Source organism: Sebastes fasciatus, chromosome 15 (genome assembly GCF_043250625.1).
Source record: "Sebastes fasciatus isolate fSebFas1 chromosome 15, fSebFas1.pri, whole genome shotgun sequence".
Classification (NCBI taxonomy): domain Eukaryota; kingdom Metazoa; phylum Chordata; class Actinopteri; order Perciformes; family Sebastidae; genus Sebastes; species Sebastes fasciatus.
The window spans coordinates 32,031,596-32,046,769 of NC_133809.1; the positions used below are offsets into that span (position 1 = coordinate 32,031,596).

General features: G+C 43.1%; 1 protein-coding gene and 5 long non-coding RNA genes across 17 annotated transcripts in view; 3 read left to right on the forward strand and 3 right to left on the reverse strand.

The window, feature by feature from the left end:
* Positions 1-3,080, forward strand: part of myt1lb (myelin transcription factor 1-like, b) — a 238,254-nt gene extending 235,174 nt beyond the window's left edge. For all 11 annotated transcript variants that reach the window (XM_074659944.1, XM_074659943.1, XM_074659950.1 and 8 more), the window contains one exon: positions 396-3,080. In XM_074659944.1, coding sequence (XP_074516045.1) covers positions 396-536 — 141 coding nt within the window. In that variant the 3' untranslated portion in view covers positions 537-3,080. The remainder of the gene's footprint in view (positions 1-395) is intronic.
* Positions 1-15,174, reverse strand: part of LOC141783056 (uncharacterized) — a 281,504-nt gene that overhangs the window by 207,307 nt on the left and 59,023 nt on the right. The gene's annotated exons all lie outside the window — the stretch shown is intronic.
* LOC141783057 (uncharacterized) overlaps positions 1-15,174 on the reverse strand; it is a 233,219-nt gene that overhangs the window by 184,117 nt on the left and 33,928 nt on the right. The window lies entirely within an intron of this gene.
* LOC141783247 (uncharacterized) lies at positions 8,356-15,101 on the forward strand. Of its 2 annotated transcripts, none has more exons than XR_012597239.1 (2): positions 8,356-8,699; positions 14,656-15,101. It is a non-coding gene; the product is annotated as an uncharacterized LOC141783247 (long non-coding RNA). The 2 variants fall into 2 exon arrangements; XR_012597240.1 differs by having other exon boundaries at positions 14,698-15,101.
* LOC141783249 (uncharacterized) lies at positions 8,495-9,186 on the reverse strand. Its single transcript, XR_012597242.1, has 2 exons — positions 9,060-9,186; positions 8,495-8,949 (listed from the first exon to the last, which is right to left on the reverse strand). It is a non-coding gene; the product is annotated as an uncharacterized LOC141783249 (long non-coding RNA).
* On the forward strand, positions 10,082-11,402 carry LOC141783248 (uncharacterized). The gene is made up of 2 exons (XR_012597241.1): positions 10,082-10,201; positions 10,401-11,402. It is a non-coding gene; the product is annotated as an uncharacterized LOC141783248 (long non-coding RNA).

Here is a 15,174-nt window from a genome sequence, read left to right on the forward strand (position 1 = left end):
ACAGCAGAGACTCCGGTCCTGGAGACCAAAGCTACGGTCTCCCCCGCGTGCTCTGACCGCGGCCAACACTGTTTAACAGACGGGCTTCACTAAATAGAACTTTGAGGTTTGGGGCTTCCGTGTAGTTTGTGTTGGAGTCTTGTCTGAACAGCGTAGTCACACGCGAGTGCGCATATGTGAGCGCGCATGGGAAACCGAGCCGGTAGATTTATACGTGTAAAAAGTTACAAACAGTCCCTTTAATGCTCCGCCCACAAAATACGTCATCATGTTTACGAACAGAAAAGGGGTCTATAGGGTCCAGGTTGAAAAATACCAAAGTTCCCCTTTAAATCCTCCCTCACCTCTAATAGTTCTCCTCTAATAGCTTCCATGTTGTGTTTTTGGTCCTGCAGGAGCCAATAAGCGAGCAGAACTTTGACGCCTACGTCACAACTCTAACGGATATGTACTCAAACCAGGACCAGTACCAGAGCCCAGAAAACAAAGCCTTGTTGGAAAATATCAAGCAAGCTGTTCAAGGGATCCAGGTGTAACCATTCAGCAAAGGGAGACTTTTGTTCGCCCAGCAGGTGAAGGCGATGTATCAAATCCACATACAAACAGGCAGTGACGGTTCGGTGCAGTATCTTATATAGTGTTATATATTCTAAATTCTGTTCTCTCAACGAAAAAAAGAGGTATGATGCTAAGAAAGACCTCGAAATCATCTTCTTTCTTTTCTTTTCGGGCCTTGCTTTGAGGAAGAACATAAAAGAGTAAACGGCAAAATAGTTTTTGAAGACATTCACATTTTGTACGTTTTCATATGAGCTGACATAGTGTCATGTAATGTTTCTAGCTGCTCATGTATGCACATTTTTGGTGTATATTTCTGAACAGTAAGCTGATGATAACGGGGACGCCAGTTCTTTTTATTGCTTGACGACAAAGCATTTTAGATGAACAAAAAAAAAACTGGACAGTGAAATAAAAATGAAAAAAAAAAAACTACAAGCAAGGAGAAGCTACTTATTTTTCTCCTCACTGGATGATTTTGGACTTTTAGATGTTTTTTTCTTCTTCTTCTTCTTCTTCTTCTTCCTCTTCTTCTTCTTATTCTTCTTCTTCTTGCGTGTAGATTGTTCAAGAGCAAGAACTGGTTTGCGAATCGCTTTATTTTCTGACAATGCTTGAGAAACGTTTGTGTTTTTGTTTCGATGAAGAAAAAAAAAACAGATGTGTAGCTGTAGGTGGGGGCATTTTTAACTGGTGCTGTAAATGAATCCGGAGAGGAAACTGACCTGATGTATGTATGAATGTATGTATGAATAGTTCTATTGTAAACATCATTACACGGAAACCCGATGGTGGAAATCCCATTATCTAGGAGAGCCAATTGATTCCTAGAGGAACACATCTGTGCGGTGCATGTTCACATCCTTAACTAATCTCAAATAGAAACGATGTGTAAAGACAATGACCTATAGACCACATTCTAGCCTTTCTAGTGTCAAATCTGCGCAATTTGGAGACTTGTGTTGCTTGGATCAAGAAACGTCTCAGCAATATAATAACTAAATCATTTGTTTATAGTGGGTACAGGATGCAATCTGCAAAGGATAAAAAAAAAGGTTGGGTATATGCAATTTCTTGTTTATAAGCATAGCGGGGTAACATGAATCTTTTTAATATAGCCTATGTAAAATATTGATTTTTATACAAATCTTTTAATACAAAAAGTCTTTTTAAAAAAGAGGAGGGAACCTGGACATTGAGTTTTAGGAGCGAAAGTATATGAGTTCCACTTTTTTTCTGTACGATTTTGCACAGGGACACCTTCGTTTCCATGTTTTGATGTTCTTACAGAAACTAAAAGCAGTTACCCGAGAGCCTAAAAGGAGGGTTTCCGAGGGTTTTGTAAAGAGTATTTATAGAGTATGACAGCGGGACTTACAGGGTCACTGTCCCCACTTATGTGCCAGTAGACTATTTGCACTTGTCCTTGAAGATATTATCCTAGCGTACGGCGGCGTGCAATTTTCCAGATGACCTCTTTGGCACACGATTGGAGCAACCAACTGCTTGGAGCCACTGCAGGCGTGGATTTAGTACCACTGAGAGAGGAAGAACAGGGACTTGAAATCAGAGAGGAGGATGATTATAACCATAGCAGTTATACTGTAGGCTATTATCAAGTGTAAAAACATTGTTCTTTCATTTTTGCTATGTTTTAGGAAGATGAAGTTATCCCCCAGCAGCACTTTATATCTAATCACTGTACAAAGGATTAAATAGTCAATCAATTCAAGGTTTTAAAAAAGCTGAAGAGATGGTGAGACGAGACCTTCGAGGGGTGATACAATCCAGCGTCGCGCCCATATGCCTGACTGTATGCACCCCTCCATTCTGTTGTTCTAGTTGTTAGCGATCATGTTCAGAATTGCCTTTTTGAGAGCTAATGCAAAAGGTGCTTGTCGTTCACCTGATTGAATCTCATCTATTGTACTTTACTGTCCTCTTTCAGGACTCTACTACCCATCATCCATGACTGCATACGCCTTTTTCCACAGCATCGTGTCTGCAGCTTTTTGCCAATATAGTAATGCTTCAGTAGAGTAATAGCTAGTACCAGTTTTTGAATTAATTCTCATTATCAGTAAAAAGGGAAAATGGATTTTAAAGCACAAACCGGCTGCTCATCTGATGTTGGTACATAAATAACAAATCTGAATAGAGTTATCCGTGACTATCTATAGGGAACACAAACAGGTCGTCACATATTTAGAAAGCGGACTTTTCATAGAAATTATTGTGAATTCATCAGAGTTTATTATTTTCTTTGAGCCGATTCATTTCGAGATTGTTTTCAGTGACCATTAACAAAGACAGGATTTTGTATAAACTATTGTGCTCTCTGTGGAACTGAAGTTTGATTTATTTTTGTACTACACAGCATGGATTTGTTGACATTTTAATTTTGCTATAAATGTGTGAGATCACAAGTTGCTGTGATATTTCATTTATAAATTGTGAACTTTGTACAATTTTTGTCATGCTGGATGTTGACACATCTTACTCTGAATAAAGAAAAAAATGTGTTGCCAGAGGCCTGTAAAATTATTTATTTGTGTGCTCATTACAGATTTATACCCCATCTTCATTTATGGAGAAATAAATGCCAAAATAAAAAATAAATAAATAAATGACTTGATAAATACATAAATGTCATTAAATGTAGCAAAAGTAATATTAAATATACATGTAGTCATTAATTAATTGATAAAATGTGACATAAATTGATATTTCTGTTTTAATTTGCTTTTTATTTATTTATCTTTGTATTAATTCCCTTATGTACTTACTCTTCTGTTTACTTTCCATTTTTAATTATTTGTTTTATTTATTATTTATTTATACATTTATTGTCATTTATATTTGCATTCATTAATTTATTTTATATTTATTTTGAAATGTATGTATTTATTTATGTGTTTAAGCATTTATTTATTTATTTCTGCATGATTTTCCCTTTGCACTTCAACCCTTATTTATTTCCCAAACTTATTTATTTCTGTCTTCTATTCGTTATACATTTATTCATACATTTGTTTTTTACTATTATTCATGCATTTCTGCTTCATTATGCAAATGAGGGGCGTTGCTTTCAGTCTTAGCAATCAAAATCCTCATGCAAAAATAAATAAATGCTTAAATAGATGAATATATTTAAAAATAAATATAAAATAAATAAATACATGCAAAAAGAAATAAATAAAAAAGAAATGCAAAAATAAATACATAAATTCAAATACATTTAAAAATGCATAAACATAAATACATAAATAAATAAAAGTGGAATAAACAGAAGAGAGAATAAATAAGGGAATTAATACAAAGGTAAAAATAAAAAAAATTAAATTAAAACAGAAATATCAATTTATGTCACATTTGATCATTTATTTAATGACTACAATTATTTTAAAAATATTTTTTTGACACTTTTAATCACATTTATTTATTTATCGAGTCATTTATATATTCATTTATTTTTATTTTGGGAGGTTCTGTCCTTCATACTTCATGTTCAAGTACATTTTATGTATATAGCCCAGTATCACAAATCACAACTTAGCCTTCCAAGGAGCTTAACTGGTACAGTACACATATTCCACCAACAGATGTCAGCAAACCTAAACTACACCATAGTTGAACCTTATGCTGTGTGCCTGTCAAAGATGAATCATTCCAGTGACTTGCTGATGAAAAGGAAGTTCATTTTAACTAAATTAAATGGAGTTCAAATCATAACCACTGATTTGCAAACTATCCTCAAATGATCCTTTTGTTGTTGTTAATCACTGATGGAGCCGTGCAAAAACAATTAGAGCAGACTACAATTTTCCTCACTTTATATTGGAATACCTCTGTGTGACCGGCTCACTCATTAAGATTCAGAAGCAGCCAATTGAATTTATCATTTAGCCGAGATAATCTACTTCTTAATGGAGCCATTAAAGAAGGCTACAAGCCCCTGTTCCATGTTGATCTCTTCTTCTCTCTCTGTCTCTCCCATTCAAGTGCACACCTCATCTTGAAATGGTTGTTGAAAATGTCCAGCCTGTCAGTTGAGTGAGACCAGAGGCCTGTACTACGAAGCCAGTTCAACATACCCAGGGTATCTTCTCGTTATCTGGCTTCACTAACCCTAACAATCGAGTTCCCACTAAACGGGCCTACGAAGGTGGTTATCAACTTGGTAAATCAACCCAGGGTTATGATGGTACGTGTCCACAGGGGCGTTTTTTATCGCGACGGGACGTGCCGCTTTCCAGCATTGGACGCTTGGTGGGCCGTCACACAAGGCTCTCTCCACCTGTTTGGACGAACGCTTTCCCTCCTTGAGCTGCTACTCCTAGCTTTCAAACCGGAAAAAAATGGAGGCTCGTTTGGAAACTTTCTTCTCTTATTTCGCGAAAAAATTTCACTGAAATGTGTTTCTGAACACATTTGAGGCGAGAAATAATCCCTGCAGTTGTTGAATCTGTCTTTATTTTGGATCGATAACGTTTATTTTAAAAGATTCTCGGGAGTTTCGAGAGGCATGACGCTACGTCTCTTGAATAGCGCCGCCACCAGCCTACCAGAATGCATTGCACTGCTGCTTACATTGACAATGAATGGGGAGCGTGGAAAGGATGGATCCTGTCGACACATACCATAACACAGTTGAAGCTGCCAAATGCAGGAAGGATCGAATGGAGAAGCGACATGGAAGAGCAAGGAGGAGCGACATGGAGGAGCAAGGAGGAACGACATTTAGGATTGACATGGAGGAGTGACATGGAGGAGCAAAGAGGACCGACATGGAGGAGTGTCATGGAGGAGCAAAGAGGAGTGATATGGAGGAGCAAGGAGGAACGACATGTAGGATTGACATGGAGGAGTGACATGGAGGAGCAAAGAGGACCAAAGAGGACCGACATGGAGGAGTGACATTGAGGAGCAAAGAGGAACGACATGTAGGAGTGACATGGAGGAGCAAAGAGGAACGACATGTAGGAGTGACATGGAGGAGTGTCATGGAGGAGCAAAGAGGAGCGACATGGAGGAGCAAGGAGGAACGACATATAGGAGTGACATGGAGGAGCAAATAGGAACGACATGTAGGAGTGACATGGAGGAGTGACATGGAGGAGCAAAGAGAAGTGACATGGAGGAGTGACATGGAGGAGTGACATGGAGGAGTGATATGGAGGAGCAAAGAGGAACGACATGTAGGAGTGACATGGAGGAGCAAAGAGGAACGACATGTAGGAGTGACATGGAGGAGTGACATGGAGGAGCAAAGAGGAGCGACATGGAGGAGCAAGGAGGAACGACATGGAGGAGTGACATGGAGGAGCAAGGAGGAGCGACATGGAGGAGCAAGGAGGAACGACATGTAGGAGTGACATGGAGGAGCAAAGAGGAACGATATGTAGGAGTGACATGGAGGAGCAAGGAGGAACGACATGGATTGGATGGTTGGGGTCAGGTTAGAGGGGGTGGAGAGCAGAGACAAGGGGTTGGGGTTAGGGTTAGGGGGTTGCGGGTCAGGGTCAATGTGGGAAGGGGAATAGGAGCTAGTGACAGAGGGAGGGGGGGGAGAAAGAAACAAGATATGGTTAGGGTTTAAAAGGTGAGTTTATAAATAGAAATGGTAGTGGGTCAGTGGGCTGCGGACTGCCCCTTCACCTGGGAGTCCGAGGTTCAAGAACAGGTAAGTGTTAAAATCGAGGGTACCTGCACAAAATAAATGACTATGGTTAAAATTCAGCTTAGTGAGGGCCATACCAGGGACTGGAGGGTAAAATATTTTTTATTCATAATTAAAACTAAAGGACATAGATAAAACATTAATAAAGATAAGTCATACAATACATAAATGTATAGTGCTGGCGTAAATCCGCAAGTGCTGAGGCAAATGGCGGGCAAGTTGGACAAGAACGGTTATGAATATAATTACAAAACATGCATCTATATATAATGTGTGTTAGATAATAAATAATTAAATAATTAATAAATAGTAGAAGATAAAATAAATAATTAAATATTAACAATTTTTGAAGAGTCCCTTGTTGGCCCGTTAGAATAGTTAATCATATGAGGTGTGTGTGGGGGGGGGGGGGGGGGGGGGGGGGGGGGTTCTGTGCAGGTCATTCTGTTGGAACTGGGCTGGGGTAAAAAGGTGGGGAAAGTGAGGGGGATCCAAAGAGTGAGGGAGAAAAATGTAAATGGTTAGTTATCGTTGAGGTCTCTGGGTGTAGTTATGACTAGTTTCTATATCCATATGTTTTCTGCTCTCTGTCTCTGCCCCCTGGTCCAGCGATCATTAGATTTGAGTTCTGAAATGATGAGGTGGTCCGGGGAGTGTGTTTGGAAGTGTTGTACTAATGGGGTCTGTAGTCTGCCTTTGGGTTTTGGGGGTTTTACGGAAGGCTGAAATGGGTCTGTGGTTGTGGAATGGTGGTTGATGGGCAAGGATGTTCTGGAAGTTTTGTTTTATATTGTTGTGTAATAATGTGATTTGATGTGAAAAGGTCGAGACTAATGGTATGAGTAGTGGCGGGTAAGGTGGGTTAGGGTTAGGTACCTGGGTTGGGGGGTAAGGGTTACGGTTAGGGTTAGGGTTGGGAGGGTTAGGGTTAGGGTTAGGGTTAGGAATGGGATACAGACCCTGGTTCGGGAAGGGGAAGGGGTTAGGGTTAGGGTCAGGGTAACAGTTAGGGTTAGGGGTGGCATACAGACCCTGGTTCGGGTAGGGGAAAAGGGTTGTTCGTGAAATTGGGGGAGAAGGCCTATCGGAATTGAGGACCTGGGGGGGAGTGTGTTGGTTGTGGGAGCCAGTGGGAGCGAGGGAAGCCAATGTGTTGTTTTTGATGGAGCGGAAGTATTGTTTGGAGTATCCTCGCTGTCTGAGGCTGTTAAAAAGTGTACAAAGTGGCTTGTTCAAAGTCTGATTGTTTGGAGCAAATGCGGTGGAACCGGATGAGTTGTGATTTTATTATTCCTTTAAATGTGTGTTTGGGGTGGTAACTTGATTTGTGTAATAGTGCGTGGTTATCTGTGGTTTTGAAGAAGACTTTGGCCGGATTTAGAATTTTAGAGAAAAACTGTGGTGTCTAAGAAATTGACCTGATGTGGATCTATGGTGTGTTAAATGGACTTGAATTTATATAGCGCTTTTCTAGTCTTCCGACCACTCAAAGCGCTTTACACTACGTGTCAGTATTCACCCATTCACACACACATTGTGGGAAAGGGAAATCAGGATTTAATCTAAATACTCATTCACACACCGATGGCTATGCCTTCGGGAGCAATTTGGGGTTAAGTGTCTTGCTCAAGGACACATCGACATGTGACCCGGAGCAGCCGGGGATCGAACCACTGACCTTCCGATTGGTGGACAACCTGCTCTACCCTCTGAGCCACAGCCGCCCGTGTTTGGTTTTGATGGAAGAATGGTGATTATTGAGGGTGTCAAGGAACCGGGGGAAGAGTGATATGTCATGGTGCCAGATGTCGAAAATGTCATCTCAGAAAAGGAGGTAAAGGAGGGGTTTGTGGGTGCATTTGGTTAAGGCTTCTCGCTCCCACTCGCTCATGTATATGTTGTTGGATTTATTATGTACAAGAATGCTTAAAATAACCTGACTGTTGGATTTGTTATGAATAGAGTGATTGTGAGGAAAAGGGAGGTGGCAGGTGCTGTTTTCTTTTGCAAGGTCAAGGAGAGGACGGAGCCAGAAGGAGATAACGAAGGAGAAGACATGCAGCAGAAACATCACGTGCCATAACTCATGAATATTAATATTGTGTTAACTATGAATAGGCTGGATCAGGGATAGCTCGGGGTTCAGACTTCACGAACTGACCCATGCACTGTATGTTGTCAGGGACACGTAGACTGGATCCAGATATCTGTATACTCTTTTATTTTACTTATGCAACATTGATTGTTCGGAATAAATTGTATTATTATGCTTTAACCCGTCTGTTTGGAAAATCTCTTTGTCATACAAGATTAACCAACACGTAACTGGGCCTTGACCTCTTGGAGGTAGAAGGCCAGTTCCTTCAATTGGTGACCCCGACGTGATCTTCGGCATTGAGAAGCGTGTCCAAAGGACGGACAGACCGGCGAGAGAGAGAAAGGGATCCCTGAAATCTTAAAGGTAAGCAGAACCTGTTGTATCGAACTCTGCAAATTGGCTTACTCTAAATTATCTCTCTTGTTGTGCTGAATCTCCTTTGTAGTGATAAATGTTGCAGGAGTAAAGACCTTTTGGTGAAAACTAGGGGGAGGAAGCTGCCCTTTTGGTAAAGACTAAAAGGAGGAAAGCTGCCCTTTTGGTGAAAACTAGGGGGAGGAAGCTGCCCTTTTGGTAAAGACTAAAAGGAGGAAAGCTGCCCTTTTGGTGAAAACTAGGGGGAGGAAGCTGCCCTTTTGGTAAAGACTGAAAGGAGGAAAGCTGCCCTTTTAGTAACGAAAACTGGAAGGAGGAAAGCTGCCCTTTTAGTAGCGTGTTGAAAACTGAAAGGAGGAAAGCTGCCCTTTTAGTAGCGTGTAAAAATAGCGCTTGGAGCGCCTGTATGAGTGTACATTAATAACTAGTATTCAGAGGAAAATTAAAACTTACTGTTGATACTGGGCCAACATCGCTGGAACATCAAAGTGTCCAGTAGAAGCTTATGTTGGTAGGATCACAGCGAGGGGCATAGCGACCCATTTACTCTGAATCTAGTTACTGTCATAAACTGAATAAACCTGTGTGAAATAGTACTGGACAGAATGGACGGAGAATTTGACAAAGACTGTGAGGAACGGGGTGGCTGTGGGCCTCCCCGTTTATCATTTGGACAGCAATGGGCTAAAGTCAGGACCAATGTAATCTGTACATTTGATCCCAAGACTAGAAATAAAGAGACTCAAGACCTAGATGAGTGGTATAACATGACAGTGAAGGAAGGGCATTTTCCTGCCACGGGAAGTGAAGCCAAATTCATGCCAGTGATGAGAGCATTAATACAGGTGGTTCATAGAAAGCTGCTGCAAGCAGGACAAGACAAAGAAAGGGACATATGTTTGTAAGGAGGAAATTGAGGAAGAAAGAAGACGAGTTGGCAAGTAAATTGGTCAAATATAATGTGATACAGATGGCTGCACTATCAGCCTTAGGCAGCCAGACGAAAGCCACCCACGCAAAAACCGCTGAAGCAAAACCACTAGTGAAACCCTCACCCAGTCCTAGCGCACCCCCACCACCAAACCCACATACTAGCCAGCCGCCACATTACATGTCCCTCCATCAGCAGTACCCACCTGGCCCACATCCCAACCCCCCTCCTTATCCTCCTCCTACCCCTAGTCCGGTACCAACCCCACAGGACAGTGATTATACAAACAAAGTTATGGCACCATTGTTTCAAGTGTTAGGTGGTACTTTGGAACTTTAACCCCTACGCTACCTCCTTCGGTAATGCTATTAGACAAAAGTATCCCATACCAGCGGGTAAGCTCCACAGCTTGGTGTTTAAGATTAAGAACGGGGAGAGCGGACGCACGTTCATAGAAAGAGCAAAGACAGAGTGGGTGGGGGCTACGGGGGTGAACCCAGATAAAGAATCACAGCAGCCTCTGTTCAGAATAGCTCTGTTAAAACATGCTCCGGAAGGAGTTAAGAGAAAGATGCAAGAGAATCCAGATATGGCAGGGGCAAAATCATCAAGATGGGAAACACATTTCTGCCATCATCAGGATGCAGAAACCAAGGAGGAGGAAGAGGAAAGTGAGTCATTAAAAGAGATGGTAGCTCAGTTGACTAAATTACAGTTGGCAGATGCACGGACTCGTGCAACAGATAAGAAAAAGGGAGGGAAAGAGAAAGATACCCAGATGGCTCAAATTGTAACACCAGCTCCAGCCCCGCCACAGAATCCTTATCCAATGCAGGGCCCGCCACAGGCTATATATCAACCCCAGTATCATGTTCCTTACCAAGCTGCCCCATATCAGCAGCCCCCTTATCATGAAGGCCGGAATAGAGGCAGAGGGAGAGGAGGAGGAAGCAGGGGGGGGGGTATGCCCAACCAAGAGGAGGCAGTTGTAACATCTGCGGAAACCCGGATCACTGGGCACGTGACTGTCTTCAGAAACAACAACAGCAGATGAGAGGGCCTCCACAGCAGTCATATCAGCCAACAATACAGACTCCACCAAACCAACAGCTAGCTCCAATGCAGGCATACAGCGGGTACTCTGCGCAGGGACCTCCACCTGGTCCATATACACCAGGAATGTTCCCATAGGGGTGCCCGACGGAGATGGAGGGGCAGGGGCTGGCAGAGCCCTGTCTCCAGTTGACAGTGAACGGAAAACGAAGATGGTTCATGGTGGATACGGGAGCACGTTACTCCACCTTAGCTGAACCTATGTGTTCCCTTTCCTCTCACTATGTTTCCGTTTTGGGATTTTCCGGCACTGAACAAAGACTGCCTTTTACTGTTCCCCTTCCTGTCCGGCTTGGGAGACAGGTGATGGAGCACCCCTTTTTGTATGCACCTGATTGTCCACGTGATCTCCTGGGAAGAGATGTTTTGGCAGCACTGGGGGCTTCGGTACATTGTTCACCAGAAGCTGTGATAGTGAGTTTCCCCGGAGGAGAAGAAATGGTGTGTTCCTCCCCCTCCAGTGCTGATCGCATGTGCATGTTGAGCCCTGATACCTCACCTGATGCCCCACCACCCTGTGCGGACATATATTGGGCCCTGCTAGCCGACAGAAACCCTCTGATTGACTTTTACAACATGTGGCAACCATGGATTAGGGCTCTACACCCTTACCTCCCTGTTCCCGATCCTCTCCACTGCACTCTGAATTATGACAGAAATAATGATCTTATGTATCAAGATGAGTTCCAACAGAACCTGTTAGATACAACCTGGGGGATAGGAGTAAGAGATGTTTATATAGCACCAGCAGGAGTAGCAGCCGCAGTAAAACTAACCCCAGCACAAGAACAATGGTATCGCATGTCAGAAGAAGCTGTTCCCCATGTGTCCCTAGCCATAGCTCCAAAACATCAGGCTAAAGACTTAGGCCCCATGGTTAAAGCAGCAGTCGCTCTGACAGACTGGGTTCCCACTTCCCTTTTGGGGGTTTCAATCTCACCATCCTCTAACATATATAGACTCTCCTTTTACAATGCAGTGTCAGGTATTTGCAAACATGAGTTACTAACACGCCACCACGGTAGGGAGATGTTAGATGGTGAAGGAGCCACTTCCATGTTGGCAGCTCTCCCTTCCTCACTGTGGTCTACGGGCCCCTTTGATGTTGGCAGGTGCAGCATGGAACCGGTAACTTTCGAGATGAATACTTACTGCCCTATCTGGAGACCTCAGTATAAGCATAAAGTGGAAGCAGCCCAGGGTATCTCCCCTACGATTGAAGGACTGATAAAGGCAGGGGTATTAAGAAAATCTTACTCTCAGTGGAACACTCCCATTTTGCCAGTAATCAAACCCTCCGGCTCATACAGAATGGCTCATGATTTAAGAGCCATCAATGAGCTGGTTTTGACTCCTGTTACACCAGTACCGAACCCCCACTCTGCTCTCTCGATGCTCACCCCAGCCCATACATCTTTCACATGTATAGATTTGGCTAACGCCTTCTTTTGCCTGCCCTTAGCAGATCATTTACAGGACATTTTCTCATTTACATATGAAGGCCAAAGGCTGACATATAATGTGTTACCACAGGGGTTTATACTCTCCCCCTCTATTTTTAATGAAACTTTGAGAACTCACTTAGCTGGCCTTGAACTCCCTGAGGGGTGTTTTATTGTACAATATGTAGATGACTTGTTAGTGGCCGCACCCTCGGCTGAGGTATGCCTGTCACTAACTCATGCATTGTTATTGAGGTTACATAACTACGGTTACAAAGTCTCAAAGGAAAAACTTCAGTGTTGCCGCGCACAAGTTTCGTTCCTAGGTAGAATGGTGTCAGCAAAGGGCACCGCAATGTCTCCAGCTCATCGTGACTCAATACTCCACCATCCGAAACCACAGACAGTAAAAGAGATGTTATCATTCTTAGGGCTGACTGGGTATTCAAGACAATACATCCCTAACTATGCAGGCGACACTCAGTTACTCAGACAAATGGTAACCATGGCTGGAATGAGAAATCTCTCCGCTGAGCTAGAATGGTCTACAGAGGCCGAGGAGGTGTTTATCCACCTCAAGCAGGAAATGGCAGAGGCCGCAGCACTCGCTCTACCAGATTACTCTCAACCATTCCATCTGGATGTCTCAGAGCAGCTTAGTACAGCCCATGGTGTCTTATATCAGAAACACAGAGGAGCTAGGAACGTATTGTACTATTGTAGCATTTTGCTAGACACACAAGAACAGAGAGCCAGCCCCTGTGTCAGATATGCAGCTACTCTGGCAAAAATTGTAGACAAAGTAGGTCATATAGTCATGCACCATCCTCTACAGATTCTGACCTCTCACAGCACTGTAACATATGTCACATCCTCCTGTTTCACTCTCACCCCCCTCAGACAGACTAAGATCTTACAAGTACTCTCGAAACCACACATCTCCTTTGTACATGAGGGCTGTAATATGGCTGACAATATGACTGATGGCGAGAAGCACTTCTGTGCAGAAAAATCGCTGCCCTTTGTAAAACTCAGGTTGGACTTAGAAAACTCCCCTTTAACGGAAACTGACCTTAGCTTATTTACAGATGGTTGCTGTTTCCGTCATCCCACCGAAGGGTTAAAAGCAGGTTATGCTGTGGTGTCTATGAATACAGCAAAAGAGGAACCATGTACTCTCGATCACGGTCCTCTTGATGGGAAACAATCTGCTCAGGCAGCAGAACTTACGGCTGTAGTTTGTGCTCTGCGGTTAGCGGAAGGGAAGGCAGTGAATATTTTCACAGACTCTGCGTATGTGTGCAATGCAATTCACAGAGATATGTCTGGCTGAGTACAAGCGGGTTTTAAGACTAGTCAGAATAAACCTATGGCTCATGAGGAGTTGATGAAAGAGTTGTTGGAAGCAATACAGTTACCACAGAGGGTAGCTGTGATCAAAGTGAAAGGACACAGTCAGGGCACTGATTTAGAGAGTATAGGAAACGAAGCAGCTGATGCAGCCGCTAAAAAGGCGGTAGGGTATTTACCTACTATGATGGTCATGACCACAGCAGATCTCGGTTCTGAGATAACTGATTTCTCCATTATACAAGCTCAGAAATCTGCCACAGCAGCAGAACGAACCATCTGGGAAGATAAGGGAGCTATAGAACAGTTTGATGGTATATGGTATAACGGAGATCAAATAGTTATGCCCCCCTGTTGGATGTCCTCAATACTGACTCAGACTCATGGACTTGACCATAAAAGCCACAAACAGATGTTACGAGATCTCCGCCACTGGTGGATTCCCCGGAAACATGCTACTATAACTGACTTTTTGACTAAGTGTGACGTATGTAGTACATGTAACATCAGACCTACCATCACTCCTAGGGCAGGAAAACATCCTTCTCCCACTGCCCCGGGACAGGAAATCTTTATGGATTTCACAGATATGGGAGTAAGGGCTGGGGGGAAAAGATTCCTCCTAGTAATTGTGGACGCATTTTCACGTTGGGTTGAGGCCTACCCTACGGGAGAAAAGAGGACGCAAAATCAGTCATTAAATGTCTGGTGAATGAGTACATTCCGAAACATGGGTTTCCTAAATTGATCAGGTCAGATAATGGTTCACATTTCAAAAATAAAGACCTGCAATCTGTTGAAAAGGCTCTGGGACTACAACACAAATTTGGCACTGTGTACCACCCACAATCGCAAGGAAAAGTTGAACGTGCTAATCAGACCATCAAGCTAAAGCTGCTAAAAATCGTTAGCACAACTAAGCTCCCTTGGACTGAAGCCCTGCCCATTGCACTGATAGGCATCAGAGCCTCGGTCAATCGGTCAACAGGACTCACACCATTTGAGCTTACGTGTGGCCGACCTTTCCCAGGGCCGTCCCAAAACCCCTCTCCCCTTCCTGACCTCGGTTACAGACCATACTATTTGAAGGTTAATGCTCTTGTGTCAGCTCTCTCCTATACAGGTGACAAACCTGTCACCCCTGTCACAGAGGACGTTCCAGGACCTGACCCCGGACCCCCGGAACACCTTTGGTTGAAGGTGTTAAAGAGGAAGTGGTCGGAGCCACGTTGGACAGGCCCACACAAGGTTCTGGCCAGAACTGCAACAGCTGTGCAGCTTGCAGGAAAAGGACTCAACTGGTGGCACCTAACACAGTGCTCCAGCAGCAGGACAGGACCTGAAGCAGTAGAGGAGGAAGCCCCACAAGGAGCCCAGGCTACGTGAAAAGAGGGTCACGTATAATTTTTTATTTTTCATATACTGTATAAACTGTGACTGATGAGATACACATAAGGGAAAGAAGGTTACAAGGTCTTGCCTGTATTTACAGTTAAATCAGGCTAACATGGTTGTTTAGGTGAACTCATTTAGGTGGTTTTTGAAAAAACATTATATATCACATTGTATTAAAAATTGTTGCTTAGAATAAATGCTAAAATAGAAAAAAATAGATAAAAAGAGAAAC